We start from the raw sequence: 23,567 nt of genomic DNA, 5'->3' as shown, positions 1-23,567 counted from the left end.
TTGTATGATGTTTTATCCTTGTTGATCTCAACTCTACACTGTGTGTGTCTCTAGCCAAGTGGGAAACAACATTCAAGGTGAGAATGGTCACTATGGGGACAATGGATCCCTAGCCCCTATGTGTAAGCCCCCTACATATGATCGGGCTACCCAGACAGAGCTCACCCCGCTGGTGCAGGACCAGGGGCTAGACAGGGTCCCCCTGGCTCTCACCAGTGACATCCAGAGCCTCTCCCTGGAAGATGCCCTCCCCAAGGGTATCTCTCCGACCGAGGGGTCCCGGGCCACGCTCCACCGCATCCAGGGGCTTGAAGAGGATGAGGAAGTTGAAAAGGACCTGAGCAGGGCGTCTTCTGTAGAGGAGCCCATCCACCCCACCACCATGAGGAGCCTCCAGAGAGAGGACCTCCAGGACCCCAATGGCTCCACGGAGAGCCTGAGTTCAGGCCGCCAGACCCCAATCCCGGGGTCCCCAGCAACCCCTAAGGACCTGCCCCCCAGTCCCCGGAGCGGACCTCTCTCCACTATCCTGGAGGGCCAGAATAAACCCTTGTGCGTTATCGTCTCCTCCTCCTTCTCCTCTTCTCCATTCCTGCCTGATTGCATGGCTTTTGGGGATAAATCTCCTATTCTCTATGCTTGTGTTTCTACAAACCCCCCAGTGTCAAAACTCTAATCTATGAATCCGTTTGCGGTAGACTGTTGACCGGGGAGCGTACATTACGTGCTCTCTCCCGCTGGATCCGGCTGCTGTGTTATTTGTCCATATGTTTGAGCCGGGGGCTAAATAAGTGTGATTGGGAACATAAGGCCCTGTGTCTCATAATGACAGCGCTCATCGTATGCTGAGTGACACGTCCTTGAGAGACAACACACACACACACACACCGAATCAAGCGCAGTGGAAAATGTGTTAAGGGTCGTGCGGCTCAACCCTGTGTATATAATAGTAGTGAATGCCAGGATAAGCTGGGGGCCATGTCAACACCTCTTTGATGTGGGGATCTAGAATACAACGTTTCAAAATGGCCGCGTTGTCCAAGCAGCAGCCGTTTCACCGCATATCCATGAAAATGAATAAAACACAGTCTAGTTATGTCTAGAACAAAACTTGATCTCAGCCCAAAGAAGTGGTAGCCTAGTTATGCGTGTCAGATGAGTAGGGGCCAGAGTTTAAAAAATAAATAATAATAAAATAAAACGTTTTTTTACCGTCAATGTGATCTGATCAGGAAAAACTCTGGACCATAGTTAAACTCCATGCCCTACAGATAAGACATTGAATCAATGTTAAGGGTTACGTTCAGAACAACTGGGGTTTGCAGTTAAACACAAGCTGAGTAGTTCACACGGTGTAACAATAACACTGGGGTTGTGTTCATGAATCCACACTAACCTGATGATCTAACCTGAGCCTCACCCTTTAACGAAGTTCTCCTCCTTCAAGCATGGATTGATTCAGCATGATTTCCTGCATGCGGACATTTCAATGGGGCTTTTCATTGGTCAATTTAAAAAAAAAATTTTTTTTGCTGCATGCCGCTCCATAATCACAAAATAATTGCTACATTATTCCTCTGATTTGTTTTTGTGTTCTGTGTGTGTGTGTGTTGATGTTTTGTTTGCTAGTTATGACTTGGAAGAGGCCTATTGCTGATTGATAGCATATGTTTCAGTTAGCTCTATCATGCCACACCGTTAGAACCAGCGGCGCTATGGATGGGAAGTCTTAAGTTATGAAGTACTTTTATCCAGATCCAAACCGTAATATGAACTAGGCTATTCAGTTACATTACATACTTGGATACAAATACTGTCTAAATAATGTACCTAGTATGTGTATAATCAGTAGGAGCTTCAGGGGAAGGGAGTCAGCTGGGTTTCACTTCCTAGTTCTACTTCCTGTTACATACCTCGAACATCCCTGGTCACATGACGAGGGCAATTTTCTCTGATTTATTGAGCACATCATCAGGAAAATGGTTGTGTGGCTTACAGGAAATCCCTGGCCCGTCATAGAATACACGTTGAAACACAGACACATTCATAGTTCATTTGAGCGTGTGCGTGCAAGCGTGTTTGTGTGTGTGTGTGTGTGTGCATGTCTCTGCGCAAGTATGTGTTTGTGTTCCCAAGTGTGGTTGTCTGTCTCAAACCCTGCACATAAATCCTCTTATACAGACTCCCTATCCTCATTGTCCAGAGTTCGCAGGAACAGTGAGAAACTGGCAAAGGACCCCCAGGAGAAGACCAAGAAGAAGTTGGACAAAAAAGCAGCTTCTTCGGCCAACCTCCTCACCCGATCCCCCAGTCTGGAGAGGTGAGAGAAGGCCCATCTGATCCATCAGCAAGACCAGCTTTCAAACTCATTGTCACATCTCATTTTCCTACGGGCGCAGAAACATATTTCACTAAATAGTCACTCATTGGAAAACAAGTGCCCTTTATATAAAAAATAAAATTCCTTTCCTTTTGAAAAGTCTTAGGATATCCCAATTGCGTAAGCTGGGCCCAAAGACTGTATAATATAACGGTTGGTCCAAGTGTCTGAAAGAGTCTCTTGGATATAGTATCTAACAGTTATGTTTTTTTTCTTTTTCTCACAGCCGGACCAAAGAGCTCATCGCCAGTGCAGGTAATGTATATCCAACAACACTACTCTCTCCAGACTCCCTACAAAGTATTATCCAACCATAGTCTCTATATTGGCTTAAATGACTCACAGACTGATTGCAGGCCAGACCTGGACTGGATGAATAGCCCATACGTACATAACAGCTCCAGCTAACCTGTGTATTACTCTACCTATTATTAAATGTGTCCATAGCCTCCATTTAGGGGCCCTGTAAATGCATAAACATAGTTATAGGCTGAAAGGCCATCTCATTTTTGGTGTGTTAACTTCTCATTCCCATTCTTTAGTTGGGGACACTAAACTGCATACTAAATGTCAAAGATAGTATAATGTCAAAGATAGTAGCTTTTATGAGCGTTGGCTTGAAGTATGGTTTATCTTTATAATGGTGACTCATTCCTAAACCAGAGCGAGTTAAGAGGACATTCCCTCTGATTGTTTCTGTGTTTTTACCAGTTGGACCTAATGGGGATTCAATTGGCGGAAAATCAGTTTGATGCGCCCATCCGATTAGCATAATAGTCTGTAAATTTGATCAGTGAGCCACAAGACAAGGGGTTTCTATTAGACAAAGGGTGCATGGAGTGAGCCTCAAAAGAGCTTACGTCTGTGTATACTAGGAGCATACTGCAACTACAACAACAACAATATTACTGCTACTAATACTCTACACATTATAATAATGACAGTCGTAAAAGTGACTGGCCACTGGACGTTGCATCCATCCTCTAGTCGTCTCTAGGCTCAAAGGTCGCTCGGAGTCCATCACAGTCCATCCCTCTGCCACAACCTAAAATAAGCCTGGTCAGAAATATCCCTCATCGTACTGTGATCACAGAGACACTTTTTTACACTGGCTTATTTATGAGGTAGCACGGCAGCCATTCCTGATGTTAAACACAAGAGAGTCTGTTTAGTGCTCTGCCACTCCGTTCTGGGTTGGGACGCTCCCGTTGGACTCTCCCTGGAAAGCCATCCATTGTGGTTAACCGTGCTGCCGCACCACTCCGAGACTCCTGACGGGATGATGGATGACTGTTTTACCCGAGAAGAACGGTTTTCAACAACAACAAAAAATATTTCTCTCTTTCTCTTTCTGTGAGCTTGCCAGGACTAGACGTTTTCCCGTTTTTTTTTCACTGTCTCTCTGAGCTGGCCCGGGACAGGTCTGCCTGAATTCAACACGAGTTAGGTCATTTCTGCAACTGTCTCTTCTGCATCACGAGAGGGTTGTAAAAAGTGTAACCAGGTCTTTTTAAATTGAACTCACTGTATCCTAACTGAATGTCCATACTTGGAAATGTGAATGGCTAGTGTGGAAATACCCCTATATTTTAAACCAATCCAAATCTGTCATTGATTTGATTCGACGGGGTCCAGGAGCAGTATGAAGTAGGCCTATGGGAAAATTCCATGTAGTGTCACTAATGACTAATAAAAGAGCTAGATAATAACTTACAGTAGTTCAACTGTACCGACTTCCCTTCCCATGCTCCTTCAACCTGTGGCGTGGGCCCTGCCTTTTTAGTTTTAACAACTAACAACCTTTTCATAGTGAGACATGCAGATGGGTCAAGCCCCTTTTCCCACCAGAAACATCCAGAACCAGAACCTTCCACAACACGTGTAAAACATATTTTTTTAACTCTCCACTCCCCAACCTTTTTAAATTGAAGAGTGTGAGACGTTATTGGTCCTAGATTGCAGTCCGTTTCAAGAGGAGATTCACCTGGTTATTGCGATATAATGTATACACAGGATGCTTTAAGCTCAGACACGACTCAGACAATCCATCTTCTTTCACCACCCTAAAACAATATGTTATGTTCTCTGTCGAACATTTGGCAGGCTCTGATGTTTATTTTTTTTTATTTGACCAACAATTGCGCGCCAAACACAGTTTGGGAACCACTGGTTTAGGAGGCCTGATGTTGGAAATCCACCCCACTGGTTTGCTCATAGATCACATTCGAGCGCCTCTGAAACTGGTCCCAGTGGATCCGTAATGTCAGAGCAGGACCTGCCCTGCTGCAATCGGCTGTGATTTAGTTCTGCTCGGATCCCTGTGTTTATTTGTCTCTGTCTCTTCCTCTCCTCTCGTAGGATCAGCCGGATCGAGACGAGGAACCCAAGGTACGAGACATCATGGGGGATGTTATGTGTTAACTGTTATGTCGTTCAACTACATGTAGCTCTGAGACTTGGGCTTAGGATTCATACAGGTTAATGGCACTGCACTGTTGACTTAACATTATTGAATGAATTAGGATCTAAATGTGATTTGTGGTGTAGGATATTGTAGCATCACCAGGGCTTTGGTTGAGGATAGGTTAGCGAAAGTTCATATTGAATCATGGTAGCAATTGGAGATGTACAAATATGTATCCATGGTCCAGTCTTGTCATACATTTTTCTTCATCTGTCATTGGCTGACAGGTCAATCAATCAAGATGTTCATCCGCGGTCGACCAATCACCATGTACGTCCCCTCCAACATCCAGAACTACGATGATCTGAGGATGGAGCCACCTGTAGAGAAACTGGAACTCGATTGGGTGTATCCTTCCTAAGTCCCTCCCACAAGTCACGACCAATGGGGCTTTGATCTAGCAACATACTGTGTGTTTTTAAATCCCAGTCATGGTTGATTAGAATATTTGATATCCTATAGTGCAAAGTTTATTAGATGAAAGCCATTAAGTCAATTTTGCCCATGAGTCAGATAGAGAAATGTATGTAAATTCCCTAATGTCCTTGAGCCAAGCCCTCCGTTTCAGTGGAAGTTGTGTCATCCATAAATCACCTGTTATTATGGGTGTAGCTGTGGGTGAAATTGCTTTAGGCTGAATTAATGATTTAGACTGATGAACCAATGAGACGTTTCAGTGATGTCACCTTGACTGGAGCCGCGTAGTTACGGTTACCGGGGGCGTGACTGCCGAGCCAACCTGTACCTGCTGGCGTCGGGGGAGGCAGTATACTTCATCGCCTGTGTGGTGGTGCTGTACCACATCAACAACCGCACTCAACGCCACTACAGCAAACACACAGACTGTGTCCGCTGGTGAGTGGCTCACGTTGAACCATGACACCTCATGTCATAATTCAAGTTTATTTGTCATGTGTATAAAATACAACAAACTGTACAAAATCAACACAAATTGTTGTTGAGCAAGCAAAATGTGAGGAATTGATTGTCAAGTTAAAAGAATGTGATGCTGTATAAAATCACAATTTGTCTGTCCTTCAGTCTAACCATCCATCCAGACAGGGTGCGGGTGGCGTCGGGGCAGACGGCTGGGGTGGATAAGGATGGCAAGGTGAGGCAATTTATGAATGAAAATGTTTACCAAATCTATGTACTGTAAATGGTCACACTTATCAAGTCCTATACGTCTAATTGTGTCTCTCAGCCCCTGCAGCCATATGTCCACATATGGGATTCCTCCACATTGATCACCCTACAACAGATAGGACTGGGCACGTTTGAGCGAGGTGTAGGATCTGTAGCCTTCTCCTTTGCAGTAAGTGTTCATCCTTACTACAAAATGAACGGTCTATATTTTTAAGTACCTTGTCCTTTGTCAACTCGATAAGGCTTTTGAAAAACACCCGACACCAAATCTCCATACAACACTCACAAACAACCAATACATGCTTACATTGAGAGAGATGGATAAACTCAGCAAAAAAAAAAAAGAAACGTCCCTTTTTCAGGACCCTGTCTTTCAAAGATAATTTGTAAAAATCCAAATAACTTCCCAGATCTTCATTGTATCCCGTGCTTGTTTAATGAACCATAAACAATTAATGAACATGCACCTGTGGAACGATCGTTAAAACACTAACCGCTTACAGACGGTAGGCAATTAAGGTCACAGTTATGAAAACTTAGGACACGAAAGAGGCCTTTCTACTGACTCTGAAAAACACCAAAAGAAAGATGCCCAGGGTCCCTGCTCATCTGCGTGAACGTGCCTTAGGCATACTGCAAGGAGACATGAGGACTGCAGATGTGGCCAGGGAAATAAATTGCAATGTCCGTACTGTGATACGCCTAAGACAGTGCTACAGGGAGACAGGACGGACAGCTGATCGTCCTCGCAGTGGCAGACCACGTGTAACAACACCTGCACAGGATCGGTACATCCGAACATCACACCTGCGGGACAGGTACAACAACAACGGGACATGGCAACAAACATTTTTTTGTTGCTGAGTTTATATATATGCCGTTTTTAGCAGATGCTTTTATCCAAAGCGACTTACCGTCATGTGTACATATATTTTGTATGGGTAGACTCAGCGGAATGAACCCACGACCCTTCAGACGGTTTCACATTAGCTATTGATCTCCGTTTCCCTGTCCTTGTGACTCTGCATTACTTCTCCATCTGCCATATGGCCTCTCACTGGTTCCTTCTCTCGCTCGTACTCACGTCTCCTCCGCTTGCAGGACTCTGGAGCCTTCCTCTGTGTGATTGATGACTCCAATGAACACATGCTGTCTGTGTGGGACTGCGCCAAAGGAACCAAGCACGCAGACGTTAAGGTAAAGCAATGCACCAAGACACACACGCATGCACACTTGGCATTCATGCAAGCACACAGGCACGGACACACCTACATGCATGCACACACGAACACACATAGAGAGTCCTATTCATATTGCACAGTAGGTTTATTGCAGTAAAATGGTAATAATCAATACCATTTACAGTATACATCTGCTTCCTTGTGCTATAACAAACCTGCCCATGTACATGAAATAAGCCTCTAGTGTATCTTTGCTGGGAGCCAAGCCTGTCATTTGCGTGCGTAGGCTTTGTTAAAGCCAGCGTTCCTTGGAGTGAGAATCTGTAGATGCCTGAAAAAAAGAGGACTGTTTGCATAGATTAAGAAAAAAATATGGCGTCCACGTCACCTCGTTCTGTCGCAGACTTCTGTCCCAAATTTCTCAACTTCCCTGAGAGTAAGTTCAGCAACGTTGCCACGGCAACTGTGTAAATATTTTAGACAGTGAATTTGTCTGTGTGTGTGTGTGCGCGCGTGTGTGACTGTGTGTGTGTGTTGGTGGGTGGTTTGGATATTAGGTGGGTGTTTATATGAGCTCATTTCCTGTCTTTGGTCCTCAGTTTCTTGTAGCACACATGTATGATTCGCCAAATAGATTTTGCATAAGCATAATTTGTCATGAGAGTGCCATAGATTCAATAGTCCAGTTTTTGGATCTCCAGCAAAAATTGGGAGTGGTCACATGGGGGGGGGGGGGGGGGGTTAGCAGCCCACATAAATATAGCAGTTGGTTCAATGTACAGTATGTAACACATGCCCATATATGCCCATCCCCCACGGGACTGTAATGGAATAGTTCAATGCTTTTTTTCATACAGTGCAGCTGCTGCCCATTTGAGACTGGTGCAGATGTGTTATGCATTATACCCTCTTATACAACATTTTAATTGTCCTCATAGAAATGCAGTTATGAGATACTGGGATTCACAGTTTCAATTGATACTTAGCATTTGAATCAATTATTTCCCGACTTGAACTCTTCCCCTGGCGTGTGTCAATCCAGAGCACCAACGAGGCAGTGTTTACAGTCGAGTTCAACCCTAATGACAGCACCAACATCATCACCTGTGGCAAGTCTCACGTCTACTTCTGGACGCTAAGTGCCGGCTCACTCACCAAGAAGCAGGGCATCTTCGGGGTGAGTGAAATCCATTATAAGCCCCTACAATTACATTGACAGCCTTTTTCACGTTGTCAAAAGGTCAACAGCACCCTGTAAACATGACCGACTGGGTATATCAAACCCGGCTTATTTGGATGCCTCAAGAAAGACTATTATAGCCCACTGAGCTGAAGCCTAGACTCGTCTGCAGGTCTCAGGCAAGGCTATTTATCAGTGAACCACCTCCACTACATAGTCATTCAAACTCATTTGTTGCATACATGTTTATCATCTTTATCTTACTGTCAGAAATACAAAAGATCCCACACAAATATAGCCATTCAAACTTGTTTGTGATGTTTCCTCTCTCTTCTCTGTTAGAAATACAAGAAGCCCAAGTTCATCCAGTGCTTTGTGTTCAGCCTGACGGGAGACGTGCTGACCGGGGACTCCGAGGGGAACATCCTGACCTGGGGCAAATCACCCGGCGACGTCAAGACACTGGGGAAAGGGGCCAAAGGTAACTGTCTGTTCCAAATTAGGACTAGGTTCTCCATATGAAATAAATGCAAACATATGGACAAAATATCGTTTCATTTGATTTAGTACCTCCTCAACCAACTATGCTACCAGACTCCATAGCTGTGACTCTTTTTCCCCTTGCTCTCCAAATGTGTGAGACCTGTGACAATAGTAAGTAAGTAGCCTTGGCTTGTGTGAGCCGGGAACGGCTCATAGGAGCAGGAGCCGATCTCCTGTTTCTGTAGCGTGAGGCAGCATGATATACAAGTTACACCCCCTGGACAGGACGCTCGTCTATCGCAGGGCCTGTGACAATAGACAAAGTCATCTTCTCTCTTCCTCCTTTTGCAGAGACGTTTCAGATCATGCGTCAGACGCGGGCCCACGACGGCAGTGTGTTTACTCTGTGTATGCTGCAGGGGGGCGCTCTCCTCAGCGGCGGGGGCAAAGACCGTAAGATCATCCGCTGGAGCGCTGACCTGGCACCCGAGAGAGAGTGCGAGGTGAAAGACGCGTGTTTGTGTGTGTGCATTGTCACTCTTAATAACCAAACTGAGCGTGTTAAAAACCTTTTTTTTGTGGCTATTTATGTATTATTTCCGAATAATATCTACGTTTTATGTATTTGTTATAGATTCCAGAAGAGTTCGGGGCGGTCCGTTGCATTGCGGATGTAGACGGGGAAGAGGTGTTGGTTGGTACCACCCGAAATGCCATCCTAAGGGGCACTTTCTCTGACGGCTTCGTGGCCATAGTACAGGTATGTAAACATTAGCATGATGGAGTATACGTGGAGTGATATGTGGAGCGGTTTGCAGTTTACCCACCTGGTCTGCACATGTTCTGCGTTCCGATTCCCTACACTTCTCCCCCGACGTGCACAGCGCACTTTCTCGCTCCCCGTCGTGGATTTAAAAGCATTAGATTGTTGTATCCATGGGTCAAACTACTGGAGGTGTCAACCATGTCTTACTCCAGGCCAATCAGTGTCGAGGAGTGAACATTGAAGCTTCGAGAATAGAAACCGAAAGCCAGCATGTGTGATGGTGTGTGTGTGTTGCTCTCCCCCGTGCAGGGCCATGTGGATGAGATGTGGGGCTTGGCCACACACCCCTCCCAGGATGTCTTCCTCACCTGTGGACATGACAGACAGGTGTGCGTGTGGAACACAGAGGAGCACAAACTGGACTGGTGCACCACGCTAGAGGTGAGCGGGCATTAATGCACAGACGCACGCACCTACACACACACACACAAGGTGAAACATATTCTTAAATACTTATCCTCATATTTTTCAGGAGTATGGGCTGTGTGCTGATTTCTGTCCCAATGGGGCTGTGGTGTCTGTTGGGCTGAGCACGGGCAGGTGAGACACTCCACTCTGAAATACAACCGCATGAAACGCGAAGACTAGAGCAGGCAATAGAAGTATCTCATTCGCTATCAGCTAATCTACTGCGTTAATCAGTATCAATGCGTTCCTGTTTGTCACGATGTCGCCAGTAGATATTTACCCCAAACTCCGGGACGATAAAGCAGAATCGTTTGTCTGGAGGATCGAACCTTCACACTGGTTGTGTTCCTCTCTTCCCAACCCCACCCCCACCACCCCTCACCACCACCCACCTCCCAATCTCCCTGTAACAGGTGGCTGGTCCTTGACCTGCAGACCAAAGATGTAGTCTCAGACTACACCGACGGGAATGAACAGCTGTCCGTAATGAGATACTCACCAGGTCAGAGGTCAAGCTCCTTCAGTGTCACAATGGAGCGAATGTCAACCACGCTTCAGTAATATGTGCTGACTCACCACTAGGTTTGACCTCTATTGTTTTGTATTTATCTCTATTTGGAACATGTTTTTTTTTTTTACCCTTTCAGATGGAAGCTTCCTGGCCGTGGGTTCCCATGACAACTTCATCTACATCTATAACGTCACAGAGAGTGGACGGCGCTACTCCCGCTACGGAAAGTGCAATGTAAGTTGCAGTGCAGTCCTGGGATGTTTGGAATGGTTGTGGATTATTTATGTCATGAATGAGTGATCCGTTGTGGGTTACAGTTAGAGCACAGTGGCCCTGTTGTTCAGTCAGACACGGGACATATTTGTCATGGTGTTTGGGCGTTGTGTCACTTTGTTATGTCTGTTACCTTTAGGGTCACTCCAGCTTCATCACTCACCTTGATTGGTCCAAAGACGGGAAGTACATTATGTCCAACTCAGGCGATTACGAAATCCTTTACTGTGAGTGACTGTGCAAACAACTACATTTTTATTTGTGCATGTCTCATTTGAACACGTGTATATTTTTGTCATGTCTAATTTCCCTAAGTCAATTATCCTAAGGACTATTTTACTCAAACAGGGGACATCGCTGGAGGCTGCAAACTGCTGAGGAACCGCTATGAGAGCAAAGACAGAGAATGGGCGTCCTACACCTGTGTACTGGGCTTCCACGTCATGGGTGAGAAGAACCAGCATTCAAACTATCACAAGCCTCTCAATATCACTCAACCCTTTACCTGTGGCTGACATGTGTTGTGTGTTATTTTGTGTCGTCCCACAGGTGTGTGGTTGGAGGGTTCAGACGGTACAGACATCAACGCCCTCTGTCGCTCCCACAATGAGAGAATGGTGGCGGTGGCCGATGACTTCTGTAAAGTCCACCTCTTCCAGTACCCCTGCCCAAAACCCAAAGTCAGGAATAATTCAGTGCCACATTTTTCAATTGATTTCAATCATTTTTACTCCTTCCACCAGAAAGCTCACCACATATCAAATGTCTTATTTTACCCATCAGGCTCCAAACCACAGTTATGAGGGCCACGGCAGTCACGTGACCAACGTGCGCTTCACCCACTGTGACAGTCACGTGCTCTCAATGGGCGGCAAGGACACCTGTATCCTCCAGTGGAGGGTCAAGAGAGGAGGGACGGGGGACAGCGGGGGAGACCGCCTACACTCCTCCTCTTCCACCTCAACCAGCTCCCCAGAACCTTAAGGGAGAGAAGGAGACATGGAGAGAAAGACAGAGACTGAGAGAAACAGAGAGAGGCTGATAGAGAGACAAAGGGGAGAGAATGTTTACAGAGGGCGAGGGGGAGAGAGAGAGGGAGCAACGTAGAAAGAGAGTGGCTTCTGGACCTGTGGCGTAGTGTTTGTGTCTGGCTCTTAAATCAAAGCAGGTTTAGGAATCACATCCCTTATGTCCATAGGATTCTCTGTTCAAACACAATGGAGTTTTGTAATGCAGATATGAGCCACACATGATGTAATGAAAACGTTAATACATCTGGGCACAATTTACTTCTCAGCATGAGTGAAATGCTGTTGAATCTTTGTGAATGTCCTCGACTGATGCAATTGGAAAAAGGTCAAACTGTTGGGACTGTTGGGACTGCCATCATTAATTGACGACAAAGGGATCAATTGTTGATAACATTCCAAAATATCCTATTTTGTTTACTAATTTGTTTACCATGCAAGCTTACCCTAGTGGGGTTTTATGGTTATTGTCTTCTCATAAATGTCATATAAAATCAAACATATCTTGTGCTGTGTCGATCTCTATGAATATTGAACTTTTTATGTGCTTCAGACCAATTTTGCATTTTGCAAAATGGTGACAATCACTCAAGTGCCTTAGAATTGAATAACAAAAATATTTTCTTTACTCATATTGTAGTTGAAACTAATCTCTCCTGAGTATTAGACAAATTCAGAAATGTTTACCTTTATTGTACACTTTGCTTTTGTATTGGATTTCTTCTATGTTTATTTAAAAGTACTTTTAAATGGGTCGTGGTTTTCTTTGTCTCCAGATATTTCTATCAATAAACAATGACAAACTAGTGCTTATGAATTCATAGCATCCTTCATTATAAAAGCATGCCTGCATTTCCAGTTACACTGTAGTGCTAAAAACTGTATGCTATCGAAATGAACGCTAGAGGGGAGTGTTGTTCAAATAATGGGCGTTGAGTTGGCATTTTGCTTACTGTACCTACTGTATCTGAATGTAGATTTTAGAGGAAGTCTGATGGAAGGCTGTTTCTCATCAATGTGCTCATCTGCATACTCTTCATGCGAAATATGCGAATCAGATTATCTGTCTTCAGTATTGCTTTAATTATATCTATGGGCTGACACAATAATGTTGGTGAGGGTTGGAGCAACTCTGTCTTGCTGAGAATTGTGTGTGTGGAATAAGTAGCCGGAGTTTTCCGATTCTAAGTTACATTTTCCGGAGATGACGTTTACAAACGAGTGGGGGGGGGCAGTGTGTGTGTGTATGTGTGTGCAAACTGAGCGGAGGTGAAGAAGAGGAGGATGAAGCTGGGAGCTGAGGATGGGAGGAAGAGTGGAGTAAGAGACAGGCTAGCTATCAAGGGCTGTGTATGCATGCCTGCCTGCAAGTGTGAATGCGTGAGTGAGTGTGGAAGAGGGAGGTCGTTATCGGACTGAAACAAAGACGCATTTTGGAACCCCGAAACATTGCAACGGAAACTTTAAACTTTTACCCGCCAGAGCTTGGCTACTGTGCCGGGTCCCGGCTTTGTTTCGCGGCGGGTGAGGTCTCTAATAAATGCAGGGATAAAATAGCTCCAGATCGACATTTTTAACGCAAGAGGGGAATCCCTTGGACAGTGTTTGTTGGGGGTAACGAGAGAATGGCGGCCAACATGTACCGAGTGGGAGGTAAGTATTTTTTTATTTTTTTTATTTTGAGGAGCCCTCACGGTGAACGTTAACTAGCTATGCTAGGGTAATTAGCTAGCTGATTTGCATTCGCTAGATATCTATCTAACGATTGTTATTTCCGCGAATGCTGGCTACCAAGTTAGCAGGCTAGTGCTAGCTAACTTAATAGCAAGACATGTTAAATTATTACGCGTTCGTTGGTTAACAATCTAATGTCAGTTGTATTTTACGACTAGTTAGTCCACTTGTAGTGTAGTATAGTCAACCAAGTTTATATCTAGCCTGCCTCTAATTGCTTTGTTGAAACCAATGATTTATATCATTGGTTGAAACCAGCAAGTTAACTTGAGTATGTTAGCTAGCTAACTAAAGTTACTAGCTAAAACATGGTTTATTTACTTAACTACCACTTGCTGGTTTGACTAGCTACCTTTTTACAATCAGGCTACCTATGTTATCTCGCTAGCTAGCTGTATATTTTTAACTCGCAAGTTAGCTTGCGAGCTACGTAGTTAGCTACTGTAGTTAGCGTAAATTAACGTTAGCATACACAGCAAGGAAATGTATTATCATTGGGAAGACGTATTGTTCAACTTCAAACTACTCTGCAAATTGTAACATTTTGTAGAAACTATTATTTACCATTTAGCTGCATTGTTTAGCTGCCAAGGTTAATATAGTGCATTTAGCAAAATAACAACAGTGAGGTCTGCATGTTAAAAAGCCGGTAAACGTGCGTTGCGTTAGGTCGCAAAATGGCCAGAGTTAAGCCGGCTCCTCAATCCCTAGGGTCGACAGCTTTATTTGATCATCAACATTGCAATGATATGCGATACTATTATTGCTGGTGAGAAAGATTATCAACATCAATGATCTTGACTCGGTTGGTGCAACGTTGTTGTAATTCACGTTTCCTTTCTGTCTTGGCTCGAGTAAGTGTTTTGGTGGATGAACAGCTACTGTGTCAGTGAAATATAGGCATACATTCTGGCTATTTTATCGTTGTGTAAGGTTCCACAAGAGCGTCTGTATTTAGGTCACGTTGATTAAACCGTGCAGTTTCATCGAAGATGCTGTCTGCTTTCTGTGCATAATATAACTTGAACAATACAGCCTACAGCAGGCATTGAATTCTACACCATTGATAAATACATACAGACGTCTTGCAATATATGATGATGTTGAGTTGGGCTGTTTTACAGGCAACAGTATAGATGGATTTAACTACTGACTGTCTGAAAGACATGACACTGCTGAGACTATTATTTCTTGCAATGCATTGTTTTAGTTGCAGGATTATGCAGTCATTGATTTCACCTCTACTAACATGGCAATTTCAGCAAGGTATTTCAGCCTTTTAATCACTATACTGTACCCACCCCACAGAGTTCTGCTGACTTTTTTTACAGGTTGAAAAATATTCGAGGTAATAGAATCCTTCATTTTTCAAGGCGCACTGGTGCTCCTAAATAAAAAAGTCGAAGTCGCACCGCAAAATATTTAGGCGCATATGAGAGTAAAATGGTCTAACTGTAGCGCCCCTCCCCCCTCGGTCATCCTGGCCTTGAGACTGTGCCCGAGATGGCACTGCCCCACAGATGGTAGTGTCTTCCGGCCTGTCTGCCGGCAAGGCCTGCTTGCCTAATCCCTCACAGCACTGCATCCTAGCACCTCAGAGCGCGACAAAATGCTTATTAACCTGTGCACCGTCGGCCCTCTTGAGGGGAACCTTCCCAGAGAGCGTGCACATAAGGCAGCCATTACATCTATTGTTGTTCCACTGTTGAGGAAAGTGATGTTCTTGCCAATTTTCCTCGCTCCAGTCAAGGTGGTCACATGAACCACTGCCTAGCGGAATATCTACCCAGTTGGGTAGGGCTGGGCCAGCGTTTCCGAGTAGGAGTCCTGATATAGAATCAGTCCCTCCCCCGTTCATTCAATCTTATTCATTGTGAACTAAAAGGTTGAACTTATCCTCTATCGGCACTCTTACTCTGAGACTCGCTATACATATGGCCACTAGTCTAGTATGCAGTGGTGTGTCAAGGAGACTTGTTCTTGTGGGATTTCATTGTACACTCAAAATGTTGTGGTTAGCTTATTCTGTTATCTTCCCAAACGGTAGAGACAGACCATACACGGCTGCTCTCTTCCTTTGGCTAGTAAGAGTCCTTGAAAATGTGTTTTGATGCGACTTCCCTCAATAGTTGAATGACTGTCACAGCTACTGACTGTGTTGCTCCATGTCTGTGGTAGAGTTTCTGCTCCGTAATGAAATGACGTGTCACTCTTGACAAATTGTGTGCTGGCTATGAAATTGTGCTCTAGTTATTCGTTTTGAATATGAGGGCGCTGTGTTATATTTGCTCAGTTGCGGTTATTTCTGAGGGTCCCACATGTCATAGCGTTGCCATTTGTCTCTGGATCTGATCTTTGATAGTCTGCTGGATTTAGACTTGCTACTGTATTAAAACATGCCTTACCTCATATAAGACCACATGTCCCTTCTGGTGAATTGTATTTTAAGCTGTTACTTGTCTCCATTAGTTGAATTGAATGCCTTGGTCTAGGTCCTGCTTTATAGCCAGAGGAGCCTATTGAAATCGACATTTTATTTGTCACATGCGGCCCAAAAACAGGTGTAGACCTTACCGTGAAATGTTTACTTACGAGCCCTTAACCAACACTGCAGTTCAAGAAATGGAGTTAAGAAAATATTTACTAAATAACTAGAATAAAAAAATAAGTAACACAATAAAATAACAATGACGAGGCTGTATGTGGGGGTACAGAATAGTCGAGGTAATTTGTACGTGTAGGTAGGGGTGAAGTGACTATGCATAGATAATAAACAGTGGCAGGCTGGATACGGGTCCTGTTGATATAGTGGCGCAGCGGTCTAAGGCACTGCATCTCAGTGGAAAAAGTGTCACTACAGTCCCTGGTTCGAATCCAGGCTGTATCACATCCGGCCGTGATTGGGAGTCCTATAGGGCGGCGCACATTTTGGCCTGGGTAGGCCGTCATTGTAAATAAGAATTTGTTCTTAACTGACTTGCCTAGTTAAATAAAAAAATATAGAGCTCGTGGAAGGAATCAGTGCTACTGGGAATGCATCAACTGTGTAAGGGGCTAATGCAGGGTCAGTGAGATTGAGACCCGGGACCCCAAGCTGACCCTTGTGTAGTATTGACTGTTGTTTTGTGACATTGGCTTTTGTTACATGTGAGTTCATCCTATAGATGTGAATGGAATTGGTGAAAATCCACTCACCTGTGTTTCAGTCCAATGTCTCAACAGCAACATTACTGGATCGTAGGTTGTTAGTGCTTGCCACGGGTGTTTTGTAAGGAGCAATAGATTAACTGGTAAGACTGTGATCCTAAAACGATAGAGCATCAATTGCGTCATGAAAGGACAGATCCTAACGGCACCACAAGTCAATATAAATGTATAGACCTAATTAGGCAGTTCTTCAGATTTCTTTAAGGGCTCCCTCCACTCACTACTCTGAATCCACCCACAAGCACCTAACACACTGCGCCACAACTGCCACTGTTCAGTAACTGCAATGGACGAGAAGCATATTACTCTTCCTGAGATTATTTGTCCTTCAAACAACAATTGGTCATATTGAAATGTATAACCTACAAATTGAACATCCATAGGCATCTGGTTAATGCTGACTGACTCTGGGTGTCTGAGCTGAGGTTGTCTTTTCAGAAGGGCAGATTGTGATCCCCGTTCAAAAAGCCCCTGGTCCTTTGATCCGCGAGGCACCGCTTTAGCCTGCTCTCTCCCTGTCTCTCGCCGTTTTCATCCAGGCGGGCACGGAGCCCCCGTAGCGTGGAGAGAGGGCTTCATGTTTTCATTTGTCCCGCTGGGGCTAGACCGAGAGCCGAGAACATGGTTGAATATGGAGAAAGGGAAAGAAGAGGATGACAGTGCTGTGTGCGGTCTTTTCTTTTCTCTTGAGCCAGAGTCTGTCCACCCCAGTGTCTGTGGTTACATAATGGCAGTGGAGGCATTTCTCCCGTCATCCACGACGTGTTCTTTTAACCTAGGAGCGGAAAATATTTTTGATACCTCTGATTGTTCTGGCAGTTCTCACATAGAAACTTAATTGGTAGGGATGATGTTTGTTGTGTCTAAAAATAAGCAAAATCAAAGGGTCGTTTTGATAATCATATTTTTAATGTCGTATACATTTTAACGTGAACATTTGTATTTCATAATCTAGACAAACTCCATATTTGAGAGAACACTATATGGAGTTTAATGACACGAAGATGTCATCTGGGTTGTGTACGGTTCACAGATCACAGGGTCTAAAATTGTCCTAAGATGTCAAATTTCATCAAACGTGGTTTATAAGACAAATGTAAAAAGCGTGCTTCCACCCAGTGAAGTTTTTATGTGAGAGTTGCCAGAACATTCTGACATACCGAAAATATTTTCTGCTCCCGCTTGCGTGGAATCGCCCCCGGGCTACATCCTGTAACTCTCCTTCTATAGAATAGATATGATCGCTGATGCATTGCAATGTTAGCCAATGTTGGTGTCCATCTTAAAGGTTAGTGTCCCTGAACAGATGCAAGGCAACAACATTGCTCGTCGACACCCATTTTCAATATGTTTTCTGTATTAGCCTGGTTTGACTGGCTATGTCTTGGTGTAGACAATGTCCAGTCTCCACGGTAGTTATAGATATTATCACATAATTTGCTTGCGTTTTCTAGATTGATGTTGAACAGAGCTGTTGATTTATCAGGACAGTTATTTTGCTGAGAGCTATGTTACAGGGCCTTTGGCTTTTGCTATGACCTGCAAATGACCCCTAAAACACACTGTCTGGTTTCCCCTTCCACTTCACTGCTAGAATTAAAATATTGGCCACACGAGCCAAAATATCACCTGTCGTGCCTTAATCACTGGCGAGAAGTAATTTAGAGGTGCGTTTTTGATATTGTAACCTAAACCGTGTGAGTAGCCTAGGCCTATAATAGTGGGCATACCAAAACAATTTTGGTGTGTCTTCAAAGACTGACTTCTCTTCTGGGTAATTAATTGATTCGCCTATTATTTAGACTTCTCTACTTCAGTCATAGGCTACTATCAATGGGCTGTGTGGAAGAGATTGAGGCCCACCATCTCTGTAGACAAAGACAGAGTAGGCAAAGGTGCTGGGCTTTGTTCTTTTAACTGAAGTCCCATTTTTGGGGGGGAGGTGGGCGGGGGGACACTTTTCAGTAACACCAGCATCTCTAATAATGTAGCCCTATCATGAGATATGAGGGAAATACCCGAGATGTCGCATGCAAACAGAAGTCATCTTATAGTGGTACTGTAGTCTGGCGTAGCCTAGGATGGCTGAGTGAATATTGGCTCACTTGTGCTTGAAATGGCAGACACAGACGGGGTGTGTTGTGCAAGGATATTAGCTCTCCCCACCAAGCACCTGTAGGCTTTTTGATGGATTGATTTTGCCTGGTGAAAGCCTGTCTGAGTGGTGGTTGACGTCATCTGCCATTAGTGGTGGTGGGTTCCCCTTAGTCATATCAATAAGTGACCGTACCAAGACTCCAACAGAGTCCGGTCTCCACACAGACGCATTAGTGATTTTCATCTGAGCGTGTTAAGAGTAACCGGAGAGGTCAAGTTCAAAGTCATGCTCTGAATTGAAATGCTACAGGTTTTTATGATTCATATGACTCAGACTTTTGTCTTTCCCTTTCAGATTACGTGTACTTTGAGAATTCCTCCAGCAACCCCTACCTAATCCGCAGAATAGAAGAGCTCAACAAGGTTGGTACAATAATCTGTCCTTCACATCGACCCTCTGATTCGGAGCGTTTACATAACAACTCGCTGACATTGACAGCCCCATCTTGTAAATGTAAAGCTTATCATATCTGACCTGAGAGCCTGTGTGTTTGTAACTCTGGGGGCGATGATGGTGGTAAAACACACACACCCAGAGAGAGAGATTCACACACACCTCCTAGGTTCTAACCACAATCTTCTTGCCCCCTGCCCCCCTCTTCCCGGTGTGTTGTGCTTTCGTTAGCCAGCCAGGACTACTACAGTAGTGACAAGGTGCTGGTGCAAGAGACATTACGTAATGCTGCTGGCTATAGCAGTAGCGTAGTGGCGTATGACACAGGCTTGTTTCCCAGTCAAAGGATTAAGCTCATTTATATAACACTCTTAAATTGAAGGGGTTGTGGCGAGCACCACTAGCAGAACTCTGTCCTTCTGAACACTAATGGAAGAGGAGGAGGAGGAGGGGGGGGTGCAATAATACATATTATTATGACTGAGGCTGCGTCTGAAAATTCCCTTCCCTACGTAGTGCGCTGCTTTTGGAAAGAGCCCTGGCCAAAAGCGGTGCCCTACATGGGGAATAGGGTGCCGTTTCGGACGTTACCTTGAGTGTGAATTAGATGAGGAGCCCAACATTGAGGCCTCAGTTTGTCGTTTCTCTCTCCCTCTCTTCAGATCATGGTTAATCCAATGGTAATGATGGAGAGTCTCGCGTCACCCCCTCGTCACTTACAGCCCCAGTTTAAGTTCTAGCATATATTCAATACATTTGATTCAATTCAAAATGGCCGATTTCCATTCATAGATGGGGAAATCGTATCTATGAATGTGGCATGCCGTTCAGAGAATAATATTGTGATTATGGCAATCATTCGAAGTATTGGCCAGTAGTGACTGACCACTCTTGTCACATATGTCTCTCAGACGGCCAATGGGAACGTGGAAGCCAAGGTGGTGTGTCTGTTCCGGAGGCGGGACATCTCGGGCAACCTCAACACTCTGGCCGACAGCAACGCGAGTGAGTACAACAGCCTTTATGTCCGTGTCGTCTCATCGCAGTCCATCAGTGCTCTGCTCCTTCACTGCGCTCAGAAAGAGATCAAGAGGCCTATTACACCACACACACACACACACCACTTGAGAGAGTCAACTCTTAGCTCTATGCCAAACTCTAATGTTGTGCGGTCTATGGACTGTGTGAAGTTATTGGAGAGCATTATTAGAGTAGACGACTCTTTCGTATAAACCAGTTTATTATCTCCATCCAGAATGAGTACTGTGTTGCGTTCCAATCAGATTGGGATCTCCCCCTGCACTACCAGCAGACAATTGGCTCTGGCTCTAAGCAGAGGGATGCTCTGCCCGCTTCCCAAATGGAACCCAGTGTAGTTTTCTGCTTTTGACCAGGATCCATAGGGACCTGGTCAAAAGTAGTGCACCACATAGGGACTAGGCTGCCATTTGGTGCGGACCGTCTGTCTCCAGCTGAAGCAGAACGGCGTGTGTAAGAGTGTGCTTACTGCGTAGTGCTGTTCCACTGCAGCTGCCAGTAGGAGTATGATACTAATGTAGGATTCATTCACAATGGAGAAGGGGAATAGTTTTTTTGTGTTGGTTTTCTATCATGAATCGTGCTGTACTTGTGGGTTGTTGTAGGAGTAATAGTGGCTGGCTATTGGTTTGAGTGTCGGTGTTTATCACACACGTTTCCAGTAAAAGGGGGTCGCCTACTAGAGTGCCCTGAGTGGTGCATTTGTGCAGATGCCCAGTGATCAGAGGAAGAGATGCAGAGCGGGGGAAATGGAGGGGGAGAGAGAAGCGGCCGCCGAGGTAGTGTTGTGATGCTAATGATACTCAGATTACCTAGAGCCCTGATCGGCTTCATTTACACACACACATACACACACACACACACACACAGTCCTCTAACATAGTGGGCTGCATGCAGTGGCAGGGCTCCAGACAAGACATTCAGATCCACACCCCAAAATGGATGCATTTACCAGCAATCTGTAATGCATTTTATAATGTTAACGACTACACCTGTCTAGCTGACAAAGTTAATTTGTTTGACTCTGGGTGTACATTTTATTCCAAGTTTTACCTGTACAGTGCCTCCAGTTTGGTTTAATGAAAGAGCCTACTTATCGCATGTTACTCTGGATACGAGCTTCTATTTGCTGAATGACTAAAATGTCATCAAAAAAGCATGGGTCCTCTCTGTGGTCGTTTAGCGGCAATAGGAGACAGGAACTCCAGTAGGAGGCAGGGGTGGCTGGGGGTAGCTCGGTAGGTAGGTGATCTCCTGTCCTGCCCCCTCGGCCCTGGAGCCCCTGCTAGCTGATTGGTTATGTCACCGTCGTGTGTTAGCGTTAACTGCCCCTGTGTGCTGCGGAGGTATTCTATCTAACCTCCCCTGGGGGGGGGGGGGGGGTCAGTGGAGAAACACAAAGATGGCCCTGAAACTGGCTGCAACCAGTTGAGAGAGAGAGAGAGAGGGACGGCTGAGGATGGGTTGCAAACAAACGGTCACAACTGGGCCGGTGTAGCGACCCTAGTGCCCAGTCTAGCTCCAGCCCTCCTCGCGACCTGGCCCGGTTGCCTGGTTCACTCTGTTCTGACTCCCCGCTACACACACACACACACTGTCCGGCTGTTGCGTTATGCTGCGCTACTCTACGTCCCTCTCCTGTGTTTTGGCTCGGGCGCCCGAGAAACGCCTGCGCTCCCGCCTCCCACTCGGCAGCACGAGCCACCGCTTTGGCACTGTCCTGTTACACAAGACTTGGGCTTCTCTCCCAGTCTCTCTCTCTCCCTCCCTCCAACAGTACCCCCCCCTCCTCCTTCTTTATTAAAATCCTTTATTCTCTTCCTCTACCACCAGACCCCCCCCAATTGCCTACCCTCCTCTTAGCTTGTCCTCCGGCCCAGGCACGCTGCTCAGAACAAAAGGCCCTTGATGTGTCCCACAGGGCTACGGCACGCAACGGGTTAACTCTGACTTGCCTTGTGTCTTTGTCAAGGAAGAAAGTGTGTGTGTGTGTGGAGGGAGAGAGCGCGTTCACTGCTCTGCTGGAGCTCCACTGCACGTGGGTGTGCCTTGAGTGCCTGTCTTTTTTTCCTTTTTTTTAATGTATTTTTTTTTGTTGTGGGGGGGGTGTATACATGATGAGGGGGATGGGCGCCTCAGGTTTGACGCACAGGGTTTCCCACTTAGTCTGGCAGGGACTCGCCGGACAAGGGGAGGGAAGGAGGGGTGAAGGGGGGCGGGGGTTGAGGGGTGACAGGAGGGGTTAACAGAAAGAGGTGTGGCCTGAGGTCCTGCCCCCCCCCCCCCTACTGACAGGGTTTCCTGTGGCTGAGTGCAGGGGCGGAGTCCGTGGAGATGGAGCGATAGTCCTGCCCAGTTCGTTCTCTCCCCCCTCAGTGCTCCATCCACCACCACCTCACACATTACTGACTTACCCGCCTCAAATTAGGAATGTGCAATTTTAGTCGTGTAAAACTAGATATAATACAAAAACTATTTCCATACGGGGGAAAAGTAATGTTTCTTTATCTACATGGACTAATTTTTGCCTACCAGGTCATATAGGCTATATGCAGCCCTTTGTTTACATTGACTGTAAAGCTTCAGTAGGGCTATAGTAGGTCACTAGAATAGACTAGAAGAGTTTGTCCTTCCGAGTAGGGAATTATTTTCATTGTCTGGTATTGGTTACACATAAGTACAGTTACAAGTTAAGGTTCCAGGTCATAGGTTATGATAGACTTGCACAGTAGACTTGCACTTGTCACAGTAGGTAAAAGGGCAATGTATATAGTCAGTTTCACTTTGCTGTTTAGTGTGATTTGAATAAAGATACTGCCGGGGGCTGGTCTATTGGTCGTGCTTCCACCCCTGGACCACATATTCCCATGGAGGCAGCGGTTGGATCCCCTGTTCCGTCACTCACTTTCTGAGCTTTATCCCCCTCGTTCTGTTTCCCCTTCTTCATTTCTAACCCATATCTGTCATTTAAGACTTGAAAATGTCAAAACCAATACAATGAAAGTACTGCGGGATCGTTCTCCCCGTAGCCACAAGTATCAGTTGGTTATATTGATATGAATTGTGTGATTGAACATACCCCGATCAAGAATATTAGAACCCATCTAACTGGGAAATGTGCTTTGTCGCTAATGTGTCTTTTTGTGTTCTGCGTTTC

General features: G+C 45.2%; 2 protein-coding genes across 6 annotated transcripts in view; both read left to right on the top strand.

Annotated features, from left to right (window-relative positions):
• LOC139561004 (echinoderm microtubule-associated protein-like 3) overlaps window positions 1-12,689 on the top strand; it is a 29,012-nt gene extending 16,323 nt beyond the window's left edge. For 2 of the 3 annotated variants that reach the window (XM_071377800.1, XM_071377801.1), the window contains 21 exons: window positions 55-552; window positions 2,204-2,320; window positions 2,607-2,635; window positions 4,739-4,768; window positions 5,072-5,192; window positions 5,550-5,699; window positions 5,886-5,955; window positions 6,049-6,159; window positions 7,092-7,187; window positions 8,214-8,348; window positions 8,694-8,832; window positions 9,186-9,337; window positions 9,469-9,594; window positions 9,910-10,041; window positions 10,133-10,200; window positions 10,482-10,570; window positions 10,716-10,813; window positions 10,992-11,079; window positions 11,201-11,299; window positions 11,402-11,532; window positions 11,636-12,689. In XM_071377800.1, the coding sequence (XP_071233901.1) occupies window positions 55-552; window positions 2,204-2,320; window positions 2,607-2,635; window positions 4,739-4,768; window positions 5,072-5,192; window positions 5,550-5,699; window positions 5,886-5,955; window positions 6,049-6,159; window positions 7,092-7,187; window positions 8,214-8,348; window positions 8,694-8,832; window positions 9,186-9,337; window positions 9,469-9,594; window positions 9,910-10,041; window positions 10,133-10,200; window positions 10,482-10,570; window positions 10,716-10,813; window positions 10,992-11,079; window positions 11,201-11,299; window positions 11,402-11,532; window positions 11,636-11,836 (2,680 nt within the window). In that variant the 3' untranslated portion in view covers window positions 11,837-12,689. The remainder of the gene's footprint in view (window positions 1-54; window positions 553-2,203; window positions 2,321-2,606; window positions 2,636-4,738; window positions 4,769-5,071; window positions 5,193-5,549; window positions 5,700-5,885; window positions 5,956-6,048; window positions 6,160-7,091; window positions 7,188-8,213; window positions 8,349-8,693; window positions 8,833-9,185; window positions 9,338-9,468; window positions 9,595-9,909; window positions 10,042-10,132; window positions 10,201-10,481; window positions 10,571-10,715; window positions 10,814-10,991; window positions 11,080-11,200; window positions 11,300-11,401; window positions 11,533-11,635) is intronic. The other variant, XM_071377802.1, reaches the window with a different exon arrangement.
• Window positions 12,690-13,120: 431 nt separating this feature from the next.
• Window positions 13,121-23,567, top strand: part of LOC139560960 (metastasis-associated protein MTA2-like) — a 31,526-nt gene continuing 21,079 nt past the window's right edge. The window contains exons 1-4 of one of the 3 annotated variants that reach the window (XM_071377708.1): window positions 13,121-13,533; window positions 19,274-19,341; window positions 20,035-20,052; window positions 20,284-20,377. In XM_071377708.1, the coding sequence (XP_071233809.1) occupies window positions 13,506-13,533; window positions 19,274-19,341; window positions 20,035-20,052; window positions 20,284-20,377 (208 nt within the window). In that variant the 5' untranslated portion in view covers window positions 13,121-13,505. The remainder of the gene's footprint in view (window positions 13,534-19,273; window positions 19,342-20,034; window positions 20,053-20,283; window positions 20,378-23,567) is intronic. The other 2 variants (XM_071377710.1, XM_071377709.1) reach the window with 2 other exon arrangements.

Source organism: Salvelinus alpinus, chromosome 31, assembly GCF_045679555.1.
Source record: "Salvelinus alpinus chromosome 31, SLU_Salpinus.1, whole genome shotgun sequence".
Lineage (NCBI taxonomy): Eukaryota > Metazoa > Chordata > Actinopteri > Salmoniformes > Salmonidae > Salvelinus > Salvelinus alpinus.
Note: the sequence above shows the minus strand (reverse complement) of the source record. Positions and strands in the feature narration are given on the sequence as shown.